Raw genomic sequence first — 19,791 nt, forward strand, 5'->3', positions numbered from 1 at the left:
CTTCAGTAACAGCCCCAGAGAAGAAGAGGCCCATCTGTCTGCCTGGGAATGACCTTCAGTAACAGCCCCAGAGAAGAAGAACGAGAGGAGCCCATCTGTCTGCCTGGGAATGACCTTCAGTAGCCCATCTGTCTGCCTGGGAATGACCCCAGAGAAGAAGAAGCGAGAGGAGCCCATCTGTCTGCCTGGGAATGACCTTCAGTAACAGCCCCAGAGAAGAAGAAGGAGAGGAGCCCATCTGTCTGCCTGGGAATGACCTTCAGTAACAGCCCCAGAGAAGAAGAAGAGAGGAGCCCATCTGTCTGCCTGGGAATGACCTTCAGTAACAGCCCCAGAGAAGAAGAACGAGAGGAGCCCATCTGTCTGCCTGGGAATGACCTTCAGTAACAGCCCCGAGAGGAGCCCATCTGTCTGCCTGGGAATGACCTTCAGTAACAGCCCCAGAGAAGAAGCGAGAGGAGCCCATCTGTCTGCCTGGGAATGACCTTCAGTAACAGCCCCAGAGAAGAAGAGCGAGAGGAGCCCATCTGTCTGCCTGGGAATGACCTTCAGTAACATCTGTCTGCCTGGGAATGACCTTCAGTAACAGAGAGAAGAAGAGCGAGAGGAGCCCATCTGTCTGCCTGGGAATGACCTTCAGTAACAGCCCCCAGAGAATGAAGAACGAGAGGAGCCCATCTGTCTGCCTGGGAATGACCTTCAGTAAGCCCAGCCCTAGAGAAGAAGAACGAGAGGAGCCCATCTGTCTGCCTGGGAATGACCTTCAGTAACAGCCCCAGAGAAGAAGAAGAGCGAGAGGAGCCCATCTGTCTGCCTGGGAATGACCTTCAGTAACAGCCCTAGAGAAGAAGAACGAGAGGAGCCCATCTGTCTGCCTGGGAATGACCTTCAGTAACAGCCCTAGAGAAGAAGAGCAGGAGAGAGCCCATCTGTCTGCCTGGGAATGACCTTCAGTAACAGCCCCAGAGAAGAAGTAACAGCCCTAGAGAAGAAGAGAGAGGAGCCCATCTGTCTGCCTGGGAATGACCTTCAGTAACAGCCCTAGAGAAGAAGAACGAGAGGAGCCCATCTGTCTGCCTGGGAATGACCTTCAGTAACAGCCCAGAGAAGAAGAACGAGAGGAGCCCATCTGTCTGCCTGGGAATGACCTTCAGTAACAGCCCCAGAGAAGAAGAGCGAGAGGAGCCCATCTGTCTGCCTGGGAATGACCTTCAGTAACAGCCCTAGAGAAGAAGAGCAGAGAGGAGCCCATCTGTCTGCCTGGGAATGACCTTCAGTAACAGCCCCAGAGAAGAAGCGAGAGGAGCCCATCTGTCTGCCTAGGAATGGCCTTCAGTAACAGCCCCAGAGAAGAAGAGAGCAGAGAGGAGCCCATCTGTCTGCCTGGGAATGACCTTCAGTAACAGCCCCAGAGAGAAGAAACGAGAGGAGCCCATCTGTCTGCCTGGGAATGACCTTCAGTAACAGCCCCAGAGAAGAAAGAGAGGGGAGGCCCATGTGTCTGCCTGGGAATGACCTTCAGTAACAGCCCCAGAGAAGAAGAGCGAGAGGAGCCCATCTGTCTGCCTGGGAATGACCTTCAGTAACAGTAACATCTGTCTGCCTGGGAAGAAGAAGCCCCAGAGAAGAAAGAGAGGAGCCCATCTGTCTGCCTGGGAATGACCTTCAGTAACAGCCCTAGAGAAGAACAAGAGGAGCCCAGAAGACCTTCAGTAACAGCCCCAGAAGAAGGCAGAGGAGCCCATCTGTCTGCCTGGGAATGACCTTCGGTAACAGCCCTAGTTTCTTTCATACAAACACACGTTTTACCGTATTATAAATTATATCACAATTTCTTTCTTTTTTTCTTTCTTTTATTAACCTTTATTTTACTAGGCAAGTCAGTTAAGAACAAATTCTTATTTTCAATGACGGCCTAGGAACAGTGGGTTAACTGCCTGTTCAGGGGCAGAACAACAGATTCGTACCATGTCAGCTCGGGGATTTGAACTTGCAACCTCCGGTTACTAGTCCTTCCGGTTACTAGTCTAACCACTAGGCTACCCTGCCGCCCGATGAGAAGACAACCTACCTGTTGTGAGTATCCTCTGAACATGGGGTTAACAGCCTTGATCCCCTGGAACAGACTGGTGGGGACGACATAGGATGGTCTGAAACACCACAGAAGAAAAGGGTTAGGACTGTGTCAAACACCACAGAAGAAAAAAGGTTAGGACTGTGTCAAACACCACAGAAGAAAAAGGTTAGGACTGTGTCAAACACCACAGAAGAAAGAGGTTAGGACTGTGTGAAACACCACAGAAGAAGAAGGTTAGGACTGTGTGAAACACCACAGAAGAAGAAGGTTAGGACTGTGTGAAACACCACAGAAGAAGAAGGTTAGGACTGTGTGAAACACCACAGAAGAAGAAGGTTAGGACTGTGTTGAAACACCACAGAAGAAGAAGGTTAGGACTGTGTTGAAACACCACAGAAGAAGAAGGTTAGGACTGTGTGAAACACCACAGAAGAATAGGTTAGGACTGTGTGAAACACCACAGAAGAATAGGTTAGGACTGTGTGAAACACCACAGAAGAAAAAGGTTAGGACTGTGTCAAACACCACAGAAGAAAAAGGTTAGGACTGTCAAACACCACAGAAGAAAAAGGTTAGGACTGTGTGAAACACCACAGAAGAAAAAGGTTAGGACTGTCAAACACCACAGAAGAAAAAGGTTAGGACTGTCAAACACCACAGAAGAAGAATAGTGTACATTGGCTTTTATTATGAACCTTGATTTAACCAGGAGGACCCACTGAGACCAGGGTATCATTTCCAATGGTTTCTATTTATTTCTATTTATTAAGTATAACAATTATTATGGATCCCCATTAGTTCCTGCCAAGGCAGCAGTGACTCTTGCTGGGGTTTATTATTAAATAACTTATTTTCCACCAGTCCCCGCTGTTCCCTAAGGTGTATTTTTATCTGTTTTTAAATCTGATTCTACTACTGCATCAGTTACCTGATGTGGAATAGAGTTCCATGTAGACATGGCTCTATGTAGTACTGTGGAATAGAGTTCCATGTAGTCATGGCTCTATGTATTACTGTGGAATAGAGTTCCATGTAGTCATGGCTCTATGTAGTACTGTGGAATAGAGTTCCATGTAGTCATGGCTCTATGTAGTACTGTGGAATAGAGTTCCATGTAGTCATGGCTCTATGTAGTACTGTGGAATAGAGTTCCATGTAGTCATGGCTCTATGTAGTACTGTGGAATAGAGTTCCATGTAGTCGTGGCTCTATGTAGTACTGTGGAATAGAGTTCCATGTAGTAATGCATCTATGTAGTACTGTGGAATAGAGTTCCATGTAGTCATGGCTCTATGTAGTACTGTGGAATAGAGTTCCATGTAGTCATGGCTCTATGTAGCACTGTGCACCTCCCATAGTCTGTTTTGGACTTGGGGACTGTGAAGAGACCTCTGGTGGCATGTCTTGTGGGGTATGGATGGGTGTCTGAGCTGTGTGTTAGTAGTTTAAACAGACCTCTGGTGGCATGTCTTGTGGGGTATGTATGGGTGTCTGAGCTGTGTGCCAGTAGTTTAAAACAGACAGCTCGGTGCATTCCACATGTCAATACTTCTTACAAAAACAAGTAGTGATGAAGTCATTATCTCCTCTACTTTGAGCCATGAGAGGGATACCTGTAGGTCATTCCAGGATTGCCCTCATTTCTGAGGCCGCAGACCCTAACATGTTACAAACTGGCAGGGTAAAACAGCACCCGAGCAAGTAGATACGTGTGTAGACTAAACTGAGAGAATGATATGTGTACCTGTTCTTGTGCCAGAGGTCTGACACCAGTTTCTGGTAGCTCTTACTCAGAGCAGGCTTCTTGTCTGTCCTCACCAGACCTCCACACTCCACAAAGAACTGGGTAAGAGGAGGACTGGAGAGAGAGAAAGAGGAGAGAAAACGAGTGAGAGACTGAGAAAGAGAGAGATTGTCCTCGCACCACATTCTGTAATATATTATATACAGACACCTCTCGTGTCGTATCTTGCTCATGATCAATGTAACACTGAGAAATGGATCAAGCAATGTAACACTGAGAAAGGGATCTAGCAATGTAACACTGAGAAAGGGATCTAGCAATGTAACACTGAGAAAGGGATCTAGTAATGTTACACTGACAAAGGGATCTAGTAACACAATGCTGAGAAATGGATCTAGCAATGTAACACTGAGAAAGGGATCTAGTAATGTAACACTGAGAAAGGGATCTAGCAATGCAACACTGACAAAGGGATCTAGCAATGTAACACTGAGAAAGGGATCTAGTAATGTAACACTGAGAAAGGGATCTAGTAATGTAACACTGAGAAAGGGATCTAGTAACACAACACTGAGAAAGGGATCTCGTAATATAACACAGAAATGTCCTTGTTTTTGAAAGAAAAGCATATTTTTTGTCCATTAAAATAACATAACACTGATCAGAAATACAGTGTAGACATTGTTAATGTTGTAAATGACTATTGTAGCTGGAAATGGCTGATTTTTAATGGAATATCTACATAGGCGTACAGAGGCCCATTATCAGCAACCATCACTCCTGTGTTCCAATGGCACGTTGTGTTAGCTAATCCAAGTTGATCATTTTAAAAAGGCTAATTGATAATTAGAAAACCCTTTTGCAATTATGTTAGCACTGCTGAAAACTGTTGTGCTGATTAAAGAAGCAATAAAACGGGGCTTCTTTAGACTCGTTGAGTATCTGGAGCATCAGCATTTGTGGGTTCGATTACAGGCTCTAAATGTCCAGAAACAAAGCACTTTCTTCTGCAACTCGTCAGTCTATTCTTGTTCTGAGAAATGAAGGCTATTCCATGTGAGAAATTGCCAAGAAACTGAAGATCTCCACCGCTGTGTACTACTCCCTTCACAGAACTGAACTGAAGTCTCAACTTCAACAGTGAAGAGGTCAAATCAAATCAAATTTTATTTGTCACATACACATGGTTAGCAGATGTTAATGCGAGTGTAGCGAAATGCTTGTGCTTCCAGTTCCGACAATGCAGTAATAACCAACAAGTAATCTAACTAACAATTCCAAAACTACTGTCTTATACACAGTGTAAGGGGATAAAGAATATGTACATAAAGATATGAATGAGTGATGGTGCAGTGCAGCATAGGCAAGATACAGTAGATGGTATCGAGTACAGTATATACATATGAGATGAGTCTGTAAACAAAGTGTCATAGTTAAAGTGGCTAGTGATACATGTATTACATAAGGATGCAGTAGATGATATAGAGTACAGTATATACGTATACATATGAGATGAGTAATGTAGGGTATGTAAACATTATATTAGGTAGCATTGTTTAAAGTGGCTAGTGATACATTTTTTACATCCATTTTTCCATCATTAAAGTGGCTGGAGTTGAGTCAGTGTCAGTGTGTTGGCAGCAGCCTCTCTGAGTTAGTGGTGGCTGTTTAACAGTCTGATGGCCTTGAGATAGAAGCTGTTTTTCAGTCTCTCGGTCCCAGCTTTGATGCACCTGTACTGACCTCGCCTTCTGGATGATAGCGGGGTGAACAGGCAGTGGCTCGTTGTCCTTGATGATCTTTATGGCCTTCCTGTGACATCGGGTGGTGTAGGTGTCCTGGAGGGCAGGTAGTTTGCCCCCGGTGATGCGTTGTGCAGACCTCACTACCCTCTGGAGAGCCTTACGGTTGTGTGCGGAGCAGTTGCCGTACCAGGCGGTGATACAGCCCGCCAGGATGCTCTCGATTGTGCATCTGTAGAAGTTTGTGAGTGCTTTTGGTGACAAGCCAAATTTTTTCAGCCTCCTGAAGTTGAAGAGGCTTTGCTGCGCCTTCTTCACGATGCTGTCTGTGTGAGTGGACCAATTCAGTTTGTCTGTGATGTGTATGCCGAGGAACTTAAAACTTACTACCCTCTCCACTACTGTTCCATCAATATGGATAGGGGGGTGTTCCCTCTGCTGTTTCCTGAAGTCCACAATCATCTCCTTAGTTTTGTTGACGTTGAGTGTGAGGTTATTGTCCTGACACCACACTCCGAGGGCCCTCACCTCCTCCCTGTAGGCCGTCTCGTCGTTGTTGGTAATCAAGCCTACCACTGTTGTGTCGTCCGCAAACTTGATGATTGAGTTGGAGGCGTGCGTGGCCACGCAGTCGTGGGTGAACAGGGAGTACAGGAGAGGGCTCAGAACGCAACCTTGTGGGGCCCCAGTGTTGAGGATCAGCGGGGTGGAAATGTTGTTGCCTACCCTCACCACCTGGGGGCGGCCCGTCAGGAAGTCCAGTACCCAGTTGCACAGGGCGGGGTCGAGACCCAGGGTCTCGAGCTTGATGACGAGCTTGGAGGGTACTATGGTGTTGAATGCCGAGCTGTAGTCGATGAATAGCATTCTCACATAGGTATTCCTCTTGTCCAGATGGGTTAGGGCAGTGTGCAGTGTGGTTGAGATTGCATCGTCTGTGGACCTATTTGGGCGGTAAGCAAATTGGAGTGGGTCTAGGGTGTCAGGTAGGGTGGAGGTGATATGGTCCTGGAGGAGGTGACTCTGGGATGCTGGCCTTCTAGGCAGATTTCCTCTAACCCTGATTAGAAGCACCTGCTGTTCATCTGTTGTTATGGTAACCCTGTTTAGAAGCACCTGCTGCTCATCTGTTATGGCAACCCTGATTAGAAGCACCTGCTGCACATCTGTTGTTATGGTAACCCTGATTAGAAGCACCTGCTGCTCATCTGTTGTTATGGTAACCCTGATTAGAAGCACCTGCTGCTCATCTGTTGTTATGGTAACCCTGATTAGAAGCACCTGCTGCTCATCTGTTGTTATGGTAAACCTGATTAGAAGCACCTGCTGCTCATCTGAAGTTCTTTATAAATTCTGTTTTGAATTAAAGTAAATTGTACCTCCACTCTGAAGGTAAAGCCGAAACGTCGATGTACACAATCCCTGATGCAGTAAAACATTGATTAATGAAGTAAGCTTTATGCAACATTCCATGAGTGTGAACCCATTCCACCTCTTTCTTTTTGTGTATCTCCCTCTCCATTGAATGGGCTGGGGTCAGGGTGAAAGGTTAGATAGGGGTTTGGTATAGGTTCTCACCAGTTAGAGGGCCTGCAGGGCTGGGGTAAGGGTGAAAGGTTAGAGAGGGGTTTGGTATAGGTTCTCACCAGTTAGAGGGGGGTTTGGTATAGGTTCTCACAGGTTAGAGGGCCTGCAGGGCTGGGGTCAGGGTGAAAGGTTAGAGAGGGGTTTGGTATAGGTTCTCACCAGTTAGAGAGGGGTTTGGTATAGGTTCTCACCAGTTAGAGGGCCTGCAGGGCTGGGGTAAGGGTGAAAGGTTAGATAGGGGTTTGGTATAGGTTCTCACCAGTTAGAGAGGGGTTTGGTATAGGTTCTCACCAGTTAGAGGGGGGTTTGGTATAGGTTCTCACCAGTTAGAGGGGGGTTTGGTATAGGTTCTCACCAGTTAGAGGGGGGTTTGGTATAGGTTCTCACCAGTTAGAGGGGGTTTGGTATAGGTTCTCACCAGTTAGAGAGGGCCTGCAGGGCTGCGTTCATAAAGCAGGTGTTTCCTATGTTCTTCAGTCCCGTCAGACCTGGAGAGAGACACATCTTTACTGAGACACACACTAACCACACACACCTATCCTGAGACACACACACACCCCTATCCTGAGACACACACACACACACACACCTATCCTGAGACACACACACACCTATCCTGAAACACACACACCTGTCCTGAGACACACACACACCTGTCCTGAGATACACACACACACACACACCCCTATCCTGAGACACACACACACACCCCTATCCTGAGACACACACACACACCCCTATCCTGACACACACACACACACCCCTATCCTGAGACACACACTAACCACACACAGATTTATCCTGAATGCCACCCGTCCCCTTGACAGCTACTAGCCTCGATTCATTAGTCAATGTTCAACTCCTAGGAGTTTGATTTAGCACAAGGAGATCAGCTGAGAGACTTGGGAACTATGGTCTGGAGGCACTCAGTTTAACAGTGATAGTCATATCATGTGTGATTTCATCATGTATTTTAAAGCCCTGGTCAGAAATGTAATTCTACACCTGCATTGCTTGCTGTTCGGGGTTTTAGGCTGGGTGTCTGTACAGCACTTTAGTATATCAACTGATGTAAGAAGGGCTTTATAAATAAATTTGATTGATTGAAATGAAGATGACGCTGGACAGTTTAATGAAACCACTTTAAAGCTGCACCATGCAGAAATCGTTCCGCCTTCTCTTGGTTGTTAAAATTCTAATAGTTTACCTAATTTCAGTTTATGTGACAAAAAACAAGAAAGTATAGTGTAGAGAATCATAGTACCACCTAGAGAATCATTGTACCACCTAGAGAATCAGGCCTCGTCTCTAGTCTTCATTGTACCATCTAGAGAATCATTGTACCATCTAAACCGTTGAGAAATACATTTTCCAGAACCAAAAAAATATTAAATTTTCAGCTGTTTGAAGCTGGTGTTAAAAAAAAACGAAGATAAAAGACCTGAAAATTAAACTTAAAGAACGGGAAGCATAGAATTAGAACACAAAGAACATATCTATCGCTTCTTAGACTGGCTTTCAAAGAGAATGGCAGATCTATAACACACATTTCTACGTGAATTTGGTCAGGGTCGCCCAATTATGGACATATTGCAGCTTTAAATAAAAATAAAAAGGTAAGAATGCAGACATGTCACATTGTGTAAACACAGGGCCTCAACATGATGCTGTTACCTCTGGGGCGGAGCTCGTCCTCCTCCTCCTCGGTCTCCATGCCCAGGTCTTCACAGCCACCAGTAGGGGGCAGTCTCAGAGAGGTGGAGCGGCCAAACACCCTGCTACCTTCCTGGGGGACAGAAGAACCCAATGAGAACCATAAGCGTCGAAACAGTGACCTATCACAGCAGCGTGAGGCGACAACAGTGGAACCACCTGCATTTTACGTAGAGAAAGAAAACAACGTTACACAACTGAATGATTATGGACTTTAAACATGGTCTCAAAGGATGTGAAATAATTATCAACAATGACTGAATCTGTACAGTGTTCATGTTATAGGTTGATTTGGTCGGGGTTGTGGCTTTAGCTAGACAACCATTTCAATAATGACTTAGTGCTTTAAGATTCAGTCATTAATTGCACTATTGTAAAGTGGCTGTTCCACTGGATGTCAGAAGGTGAATTCACCAATTTGTAAGTCGCTCTGGATAAGAGCGTCTGCTAAATGACTTAAATGTAAATGTAAATTAATTAGTCAGCCAATCAAGGTATCAGTCAATCAATCAATCAATTCAGGTATCAATCAGTTATCAGTCTAGGTATCAATCAATCTAGGTATCAATCAATCAAAATGAATTCAGGGATCGATCTATCAATTACTCAATGACTGCATCAATGACTGTATCAATCAATCAACCGACCGACCAATCAATTGACCAACCAATCGGCATATCAACCAACCAAAGTTGGTTTCAGAGCATAACATTACCTGTGTGTTGGTGAGAGGTGAAGCGAGGGTCTTGGTGCTGGGGACAGGGCAGTGAGGGCCCAGTTTTCGCTCCAGGAACACCTCTTTCCCACAGGCATAACACCACACCCTCAGAGTGGTCAGGTTCACGGTCAGGTTGTGCCCAGTCTCCTGTTATAGAGAGGTTATAAACATGTTAATGTTTCTAGATATTTATAAGGTGTAATAGAATGTATAAAGGTGGTATAAGCAAGCAAACAAATACAGTATATTGTTGTTGTTGACAGACACACAGACAGGTCAGACAGACAGACAGGTCAGACAGACAGACATTATTCATGTGTCTGCATTACTGTTGGTAGAAAGGGGCAAGGATGACAACACCCACCCCTAAGGAGCAGAGCTTCAGTGTGTAGACAGAATCTGTCAGGACTGAAAGGGATGAGTGAGTTAACTGCCTTGTTCAGGGGCAGAACGACAGATTTTTACCTTGGCAGTTCGGGATTCGATCTAGCAACCTTTCAGTTACTGGCCTAATGCTCTAACCACTAGGACACCTGCCATCCCTGGAGGTGGTTTCGGGGGTTTTCTCACTGGCTATTTGGACCTATCAGGATTGGGAGAAGGCGGTGCTTAAACGTCTTCGCCAGGAGTGCCTAACGTGTGTGTGACCACATGGACCAGGGAGGGGCTTTGGCTTCTGTGAGACTAGAGACTAGACCAGAAAATCCTTCTGTGGGGGTAGAGACTAGACCTGAAAATCCTTCTGTGGGGGTAGAGACTAGACCTGAAAATCCTTCTGTGAGACTAGAGACTAGACCTGAAAATCCTTCTGTGGGGGTAGAGACGAAACAGGAAATCCTCATTTCTAACACTGTTGAGCGTAAAAACCCAGCAGTGTTGCAGTTCTTGACACAAACTGGTGCAACTGCCACGAACTACCATACCCCCTTCAAAAGGTTGACAATATTTTGTCTTGCCCATTCACCCTCTGAATGAAACAAATCCACAATCCATGTCTCAAGGATTAAAAATCCTAATGTTTATAATGTTTTATACACTCATGTGCTGCAATAGGAACCGGGACTCTCGTCTCCTTCAACATCCCTCTCTAGGAACCGGGACTCTCGTCTCCTCCAACATCCCTCTCTAGGACCTGGGACTCTCGTCTCCTCCAACATCCCTCTCTAGGAACCGGGACTCTCGTCTCCTCCAACATCCCTCTCTAGGAACCGGGACTCTCGTCTCCTCCAACATCCCTCTCTAGGAACCGGGACTCTCGTCTCCTCCAACATCCCTCTCTAGGAACCGGGACTCTCGTCTCCTCCAACATCCCTCTCTAGGAACCGGGACTCTCGTCTCCTCCAACATCCCTCTCTAGGAACCGGGACTCTCGTCTCCTCCAACATCCCTCTCTAGGAACCGGGACTCTCGTCTCCTCCCGCATCACACCTCTTTTCTCATTATCTTCTGAACCATCCTGAATATTGATCTAGTTCTGTAGGTGTCTCCTGAACCATCCTGAATATTGATCTAGTCCTGTAGCTATATGTGGGAGTTGTAGAGGTCAAGGGTCACTCACCTGTGAGTGGATGGTGCTGTGGTCAGTGTGAGATTCTCCACAGCCCACATACACACAGCCGTTCTACAAACACAGAAAACAATGGATTTATATAACAGTCAATTTGCATGAGGCCAAAATGGTAAATCACAACTTTCTAAATAAAAGTCCCAACGAGTTACAAAACAAACATGACAAATAAAAGTCCCAACGAGTTACAAAACATAAAAAATAAAAGTCCCAACGAGTTACAACTTTTCACTCACCTCCAGACACGCCCAAAGATTCGGTCCTCCAACTTTGCAGTCTTGGCACTGGCCCTTGAAACACAAACAAACATAACCAACTAGCTCCAGTGACCAGGCCGGTGAGACAACGTAATAATCCCAGACAGACAGCAGCTAAAAAACAGTAACATGATAGAGCAAGGCCTTCTCCAATGACAACATCCTCATTTCTTGGAAAACATCCAGGTCTTGGACATTTAATCATGGTTTCTATTTCAGCGAATGCTATTAGATAATGATAAAGATAGTTAGCTAGCCTAGTTAACGTCTAATAGATAATGATAGTTAGCTAGCCTAGTTAACGTCTATTAGATAATGATAGTTTAGCCTATTATTTAGTCTATTAGATAATGATAAAGATAGTTTAGCTAGCCTAGTTAACGTCAGGACAGGTGGACTCACATGAGACTTGAGGATGAGCTCTTCCTTGGTGATCTCTCCAACACACTGTAGATGGGGACAGTCACTGCTAGAACACACAGGCATCACTCACCTGCACCTTACCTGTCTGAGGGGGGGGGAAGAGAGGTAAACACACAGCCATGGGCATTCAAGCAGTGACATTAGTAAGATCAACAAGTAAAAAGAGTGCCGACGTGGACAACAATAGACAATCCACTATTGTTCATGTCCTCCTAAACCAGCTAAGACCACAACAGGAAACCTGAAATACTGTTAATGAACCAATCAAACACCAAGCTGTCCGCCTGCCTGCCCGCCTGCCTGCCTATCAAACACCAAGCTGTCCGCCTGCCTGCCTATCAAACACCAAGCTGTCCGCCTGCCTGCCTGCCAGCCAGTCAATCAAACACCAAGCTGTCCGCCTGCCTGCCAGCCAGTCAATCAAACACCAAGCTGTCCGCCTGCCTGCCAGTCAATCAAACACCAAGCTGTCCGCCTGCCTGCCTGCCTATCAAACACCAAGCTGTCCGCCTGCCTGCCTGCCTATCAAACACCAAGCTGTCCGCCTGCCTGCCTGCCTGCCAGCCTATCAAACACCAAGCTGTCCGCCGCCTGCCTGCCTATCAAACACCAAGCTGTCCGCCCGCCTGCCTGCCTATCAAACACCAAGCTGTCCGCCCGCCTGCCTGCCTATCAAACACCAAGCTGTCCGCCTGCCAGCCAGTCAATCAAACACCAAGCTGTCCGCCTGCCTGCCCGCCAGCCAGTCAATCAAACACCAAGCTGTCCGCCTGCCTGCCCGCCAGCCAGTCAATCAAACACCAAGCTGTCCGCCTGCCTGCCCGCCAGCCAGTCAATCAAACACCAAGCTGTCCGCCTGCCTGCCCGCCTATCAAACACCAAGCTGTCCGCCTGCCTGCCCGCCTATCAAACACCAAGCTGTCCGCCTGCCTGCCCGCCTATCAAACACCAAGCTGTCCGCCTGACTTCCCGCCTATCAAACACCAAGCTGTCCGCCTGACTTCCCGCCTATCAAACACCAAGCTGTCCGCCTGACTTCCCGCCTATCAAACACCAAGCTGTCCGCCTGCCTGCCCGCCTATCAAACACCAAGCTGTCCGCCTGCCTGCCCGCCTATCAAACACCAAGCTGTCCGCCTGCCTGCCCGCCTATCAAACACCAAGCTGTCCGCCTGCCTGCCCGCCTATCAAACACCAAGCTGTCCGCCTGCCTGCCCGCCTATCAAACACCAAGCTGTCCGCCTGCCTGCCCGCCTATCAAACACCAAGCTGTCCGCCTGCCTGCCCGCCTATCAAACACCAAGCTGTCCGCCTGCCTGCCCGCCTATCAAACACCAAGCTGTCCGCCTGCCCGCCTATCAAACACCAAGCTGTCTGTCTGCTTGTCACCTTTGGAACCGGAGGCTCCAGACAGCATAACTGGTTTTTCCAGGTCTGCTTTGTGTACGTCGTACCGCATAGTAAGCAACTTCCTCCTCTCATCTCTCAGAGAGAGGTATTATCCGTAGGCCCTATGATCTCCCGTTAGTACTAATGGGGTTAGAGACCTGACAACCTTAATCTCTGACTAGTTGTGAGGACTAAATAGACAGTCCAAAATACACATATTATAATATGAGCAAATTAGTTTTGATCAATCATGGAAATAAAATAAAGTGTTGAAAATATTTTGTCTCAACAGTTGAAAAAGAAGATTGAGGCCAGGGTATAGAAGCAGCAATACTCCACTGAATCGATGTGCACCAATCCCTACGGTATAGCATACACTTAGACTAGGTGGTGTCTGTCATATGGGGTCCTTCTCTCTCAGACAGACAGAACCTAACAAAGCAAAACAAGAAAACTCATTCATTCATTACTGGTTCAGTCAGACAAGATTTGGAGCAAATTTCATACGCACAAGTACAAAAAAAAATCTACAAGACAACAGTCCACACCGTCGCCAGGACCCTGAAGGACGTCACCCTCAACCGTAGTCCCAACACCTCACACAGGAGCAACACACCAGCGAGACGCCGGCCCAGACCAGCGAGATCCCATCCCAGAGGACCTGCACCAAAAGGACCAGACCACATCCCCACCAACCTAGACCCCCTCAAACAAACCCTGGCCACACCCTTTATAGGTGATCTGCCTTGCCTCTGGTAGTCCCATCCACCACACTACCAGGTGGGTGGTATAGAGGAGACGGACCCACTGGTTGTCCTCTACGTTACAGAGAGCTGGTAGTCCCATCCACCACACTACCAGGTGGGTGGTATAGAGGAGACGGACCCACTGGTTGTCCTCTAGGTTACAGAGAGCTGGTAGTCCCATCCACCACACTACCAGGTGGGTGGTATAGAGGAGATGGAACCACTGGTTGTCCTCTAGGTTACAGAGAGCTGGTAGTCCCATCCACCACACTACCAGGAGGGTGGTATAGAGGAGATGGACCCACTGGTTGCCCTCTAGGTTACAGAGAGCTGGTAGTCCCATCCACCAAACTACCAGGTGGGTGGTATAGAGGAGATGGACCCACTGGTTGCCCTCTAGGTTACAGATACTGTTGAAGTTGGAAGTTTACATGCACTTAGGTTGGAGTCATTAAAACTCGTTTTTCAACCACTCCACAAATGTCTTGTTAACAAACTATAGTTTTGGCAAGTCGGTTAGGACATCTACTTTGTGCATGACACAAGTAATTTTTCCAACAATTGTTTACAGACAGATTATTTCACTTATAATTCACTGTATCAAATTCCAGTGGGCCAGAAGTTAACTACACGAAGTTGACTGTGCCTTCAAACAGCTTGGAAAATTCAAGAAAATGATGTAATGGCTTTAGAAGCTTCTGATAGGCTAATTAACATAATTTGAGTCAATTTGAGGTGCACCTGTGGATGCTTTCAAGGCCCACCTTCAAACTCAGTGCCTCTTTGCTTGACATCATGGGAAAATCAAAAGAAATCAGCAAGACCTCAGAAAATAAATTGTAGCCTCCACAAGTCTGGTTCGTCTTTGGGAGCCATTTCCAAACGCCTGAAGGTACCACATTCATCTGTACAAACAATAGTATAAACACCATGGGACCACGCAGCCGTCATACCGCTCAGGAAGGAGATGCGTTCTGTCTCCTAGAGATGAACATACTTTGTGCAAATCAATCCCAGAACAACAGCAAAGGACATTGTGAAGATGCTGGAGGAAACATGTACAAAAGTATCTATATCCACAGTAAAAACGAGTCCTATATCAACACAACATGAAAGGCCGCTCAGCAACTGATAAAGGGTATGCACAGACAGAAGGAGCAGCTAGCAGAGCCCTGAGACTGATAAAGGGTATGCAGACAGAGAAGGAGCAGCTAGCAGAGCCCTGACAGAGACTGATAAAGGGTATGCAGACAGAGAAGGAGCAGCTAGCAGAGCCCTGAGACTGATAAAGGGTATGCAGACAGAAGGAGCAGCTAGCAGAGCCCTGACAGAGACTGATAAAGGGTATGCAGACAGAGAAGGAGCAGCTAGCTGAGCCCTGACAGAGACTGATAAAGGGTATGCAGACAGAGAAGGAGCAGCTAGCAGAGCCCTGACAGAGACTGATAAAGGGTATGCAGACAGAAGGAGCAGCTAGCAGAGCCCTGACAGAGACTGATAAAGGGTATGCAGACAGAAGGAGCAGCTAGCAGAGCCCTGACAGAGACTGATAAAGGGTATGCAGACAGAAGGAGCAGCTAGCAGAGCCCTGACAGAGACTGATAAAGGGTATGCAGACAGAAGGAGCAGCTAGCAGAGCCCTGACAGAGACTGATAAAGGGTATGCACAGACAGAAGGAGCAGCTAGCAGAGCCCTGACAGAGACTGATAAAGGGTATGCACAGACAGAGAAGGAGCAGCTAGCAGAGCCCTGACAGAGACTGATAAAGGGTATGCAGACAGAGAAGGAGCAGCTAGCAGAGCCCTGAGACTGATAAAGGGTATGCAGACAGAGAAGGAGCAGCTAGCTGAGCCCTGACAGAGACTGAAAAAGGGTATGCACAGACAGAGAAGGAGCAGCTAGCAGAGCCCTGACAGAGACTGATAAAGGGTATGCAGACAGAGAAGGAGCAGCTATCAGAGCCCTGACAGAGACTGATAAAGGGTATGCACAGACAGAAGGAGCAGCTAGCAGAGCCCTGAGACTGATAAAGGGTATGCTCAGACAGAAGGAGCAGCTAGCAGAGCCCTGACAGAGACTGATAAAGGGTATGCTCAGACAGAAGGAGCAGCTAGCAGAGCCCTGACAGAGACTGATAAAGGGTATGCAGACAGAGAAGGAGCAGCTAGCAGAGCCCTGACAGAGACTGATAAAGGGTATGCACAGACAGAGAAGGAGCAGCTAGCAGAGCCCTGACAGAGACTGATAAAGGGTATGCAGACAGAAGGAGCAGCTAGCAAGAGCCCTGACAGAGACTGATAAAGGGTATGCAGACAGAGAAGGAGCAGCTAACAGAGCAGCTAGAAGTGCAGTCAGATCACAAGCCTCTGAGAGCATCATGATAAAGCCTCTCCTCAGCGCACCAAAAAAGACTACAACGCATGCTCTACAACGAGACTCCAAAACTACGAGGTCAGTCTGCGATACGTTCCGGGAAAACATGTGGTGCTGGCCGACACCCTGAGCAGGTCGTACCTCACAGAACAAGACAGAGGCCCTGTGGAGGTCGAAGTGGAATCAATCAATATGATTCAATACCTGCCTGTGTCAAGTGAGAGACTGAAGGCCATCCAGAGAGCCACTGAGCTGGACCGGGAGCTCCAGACACTGAAACATGTGATCCTGCAGAAGTGGCCTGGAGTGTAATAACATGCACCCTTGAAGTAGCCATGTATTTTCACAACAGAGATGAGCTGAGTCATTGTGCCTGCTGACCTCGGGGTCAGAGATAATGCAGAGAATCTGTCTCACATAGGAACAGAGGGATGTCTGAGAAGAGCTGGTGTCTACTGGCCAGGCATGAATGCACAGCTGAGGACAAACATGGCACCTACACTGCATGAGGGTGTGAAACATAGGAAAGAGACACAGAGGCCACGCGAAGCACCAATAGGGACTGACCTGTCCAAGTTCAACGACAGACACTACATGGCAACAGTTGATTATCTCTCCAACTTCTGGGAAGTGGACCATTTGGAGAACACACAGGCGAAAAACGGTCATTCAAAAACTGAAGACATACTTTGCACGCTATGGGATACATGACATCCTGTACTCAGACAAATGGTCCCCAGTACTCTTCAGATGAGTTCAAGTTTCAGCAAGGTTCGGGACTTTAAAACATCGTCTCCAGGACAACCTGCATAGTAATGGGAAAGTGGAATCGGCAGCGAAAACAGCCAAAAGACTGATGACAAAAGCAAAGAGAGCAGGTTCTGACCCCATTACCTGGCCCTGCTGGATCACAGGGATCCCGTCACAAGGAACAGTCAGCAGCCCTGCCATGGCGCTCATGGGAAGACGTACACAGACACTACTGCTAATGACTGAAAATCTGCTGAGACCGGTGATGACAAACTGTCAGCTGGAGAAGTTCACAGAAAGACAGCAGAGACGGTAACGTACTACGACACCTCTGCTGAGGAGCTCACAGAGCTGCCAATGAGATGACAGGGTGAGAGTCCAGCCACTCACAGGACAGACAGTGGTGGCAGAGGGTCATAGCAGTCAGACCTGTGGGGCAAAGGTCCTACAAGGTGAAGACAGAACAGGGACAAGTCTTCAGGAGGAACAGGAGACCCAGCAGGGTGCGGAACACAACCTTAGAGGTGGACGCTGCACCTCAACAAGAAGATCCAGACATCTCAGGTCAAGCCCCTCCTGATGAAATAAACCCTCCTCACACAGTCTGGTAGGGCCATCCGCAGACCTCAACACCTGAAGGAATGTGTGAATGTACATTTTAAATTTTAAAACAATGTAATTGACAGTCAGATAACAATATTGATGTTACACAGGAAACGGAAACCAAACGTTAATCACCGTCTTCATGTACTGGATGTGATGGTTGACAACATGCATTGGAAAGTGCACTTAACTATTATCTTTGTCTGTCATGACTACAACACAAAGCATATTGAAACAAAATCTGTTTGGCTTGTTGAGTCTACCAAAATGATTTGTAATGTTCTGTTAAGACAACCCACATCTAACCATCTAACCAAGACAACTCAACTCATTTCTTAATGAGCACTGATGAACAACGAGGCCGAGATCAGGTAATTATCCTTCAACAAAACCTCCCTCAAGACGATACCTTCAACAGACGTAATAACAGAGTTGACACCTCCTGTACTGTCTTTGATGATAGAAGACAAACTATGAATGGGCGCGCTACCAACAAGCCCCAGCATGTCAAAACAATTACTAACAATGTGGATGTAATGTATTTAGTGAAGGAAGCTACTATTCAATCATCAAAAAAGATAACACAGGGCAGACATCACATGCAGATCAGTGCGACACTCCTGCCAAGGCTAACGGGCAGATGGCTCGTGATATTAACTAGTTAGCCAAGAGGCTAACTTGGCAGATGGCTCGTGATATTAACTAGTTAGCCAAGAGGCTAACGGGCAGATAACTCGTGATATTAACTAGTTAGCCAGAGGCTAACGGGCAGATGGCTCGTGATATTAACTAGTTAGCCAGAGGGCTAACGGGCAGATGCTCGTGATATTAACTAGTTAGCCAAGAGGCTAACAGGCAGATGCTCGTGATATTAACTAGTTAGCCAAGGGCTAACAGGCTGATAGCCCCTGTGATATTAACTAGTTAGCCAAGGGCTATGGGCTGATGGCCCCACAATGATATTAACTAGTTAACCAAGAGGCTAACAGGCTGATACTCGTGATATGTGCTAGTGGCCAGAGGCTAACAGGCTGATGGCCCATGTGATATTAACTAGTTGGCCAAGTAGCTAACGGGCTGATGGCCCTGTGATATTAACTAGTTAGCCTCTTGTCTAACGGGCAGATGGCTACTGTGATATTACTGGATGTCAGAAGGTGAATTCACCAATTTGTAAGTCGCTCTGGATAAGAGCGTCTGCTAAATGACTGAAATGTAAATGTAGTTAGCCAAGAGGCTAAACCGGTCGATATTAAATATGTTTTCGGGTCCAATTCAATTCCGATGTGTGAGAATCAAGAAAAGTTCTCGGATCAAATCGTGCTAGCTAAACAATAGTTGTATTGATGAGATCAGAATAGATGGATTGAGCTGTCATGCTAACATTAGCTAGCTAGCTAGTCACTCTAATAAAACAGCTACTTCTTCTTCTCTCTTTTGCAGCATGAAACAAACCCGGAAAATAACCTCTTGGCTCTTACCTGCACTTTATGAAGTTACAGTTCAAAGGAACTGATCTTGAAAGTTATAAACGGCAATTAAATATGTATCTGTGACATTATTTCAAAAGTTAATGCTTTGGAAAATGTCACAGTTCCCGTTTGACCGTAACGCAAAAAAAACTTCCAGGTTGAAGGAAGATCCGCCTTTTGACACAACAACCGCCGTTTTCACCGGGTAGCGTGTGAACCGGATGTCGCTACGCCACCTGGCGGTCAACGGTGGAATAACCTCAATCTGATTCTGCACAACAATCCCAGCCCAAAGCGTCCCCAACTGACTAATAAACACATGTACTTGAATTTCAAATTAACATCTGCAGGTTATTTTTTTTATCTGTAACAATTATGTTTAAATAGCATTTTATTATGCCAAAAACAACAAATAAGAGAAGGTGGATTTTATTTTCACCTTGTATTTCGAAAGCGGATTCCCAAGCGCTCCACCTGACTTTTATTTTGAAACCCCTTTGCAACAGTGGCATGACCTTACTGATTGAAGATTTACTGGTATAAACTCCAGCAGCAAACATCTCTCAGGCCAACTCTATATGGCTACCTACTGAATTAGGTAGATTCACGAATTTGTAAGTCGCTCTGGAT

At 46.7% G+C, this 19,791-nt stretch overlaps 1 protein-coding gene across 1 annotated transcript; it reads right to left on the reverse strand.

The window, feature by feature from the left end:
- Nucleotides 1-1,739: 1,739 nt before the first annotated feature.
- LOC135534956 (ubiquitin carboxyl-terminal hydrolase 33-like) lies at nucleotides 1,740-19,290 on the reverse strand. The gene is made up of 9 exons (XM_064961732.1): nucleotides 19,171-19,290; nucleotides 11,808-11,913; nucleotides 11,385-11,438; nucleotides 11,140-11,202; nucleotides 9,579-9,728; nucleotides 8,825-8,936; nucleotides 7,569-7,638; nucleotides 3,822-3,935; nucleotides 1,740-2,150 (listed from the first exon to the last, which is right to left on the reverse strand). The coding sequence occupies exons 2-9, from the start codon at nucleotides 11,889-11,891 to the stop codon at nucleotides 1,916-1,918; spliced, it is 882 nt and encodes a 293-aa protein (XP_064817804.1). The 5' UTR covers nucleotides 11,892-11,913; nucleotides 19,171-19,290; the 3' UTR covers nucleotides 1,740-1,915.
- Nucleotides 19,291-19,791: the final 501 nt, after the last annotated feature.

The sequence above is a fragment of the Oncorhynchus masou genome, unplaced genomic scaffold, assembly GCF_036934945.1.
Source record: "Oncorhynchus masou masou isolate Uvic2021 unplaced genomic scaffold, UVic_Omas_1.1 unplaced_scaffold_4230, whole genome shotgun sequence".
Lineage (NCBI taxonomy): Eukaryota > Metazoa > Chordata > Actinopteri > Salmoniformes > Salmonidae > Oncorhynchus > Oncorhynchus masou.

Excerpts from the sequence above, each read along its gene's own strand:
- LOC135534956 (XM_064961732.1), bottom strand. The coding sequence starts at position 11,891 with ATGCCTGTGTGTTCTAGCAGTGACTGTCCCCATCTACAGTGTGTTGGA. Across the intron at positions 11,203-11,384 it reads ATCTTTGGGCGTGTCTGGAG|AACGGCTGTGTGTATGTGGG; the intron begins GTGAGTGAAAAG and ends CTGTGTTTGTAG. Across the intron at positions 2,151-3,821 it reads GACCTCTGGCACAAGAACAG|ACCATCCTATGTCGTCCCCA; the intron begins GTACACATATCA and ends GTGGTGTTTCAG.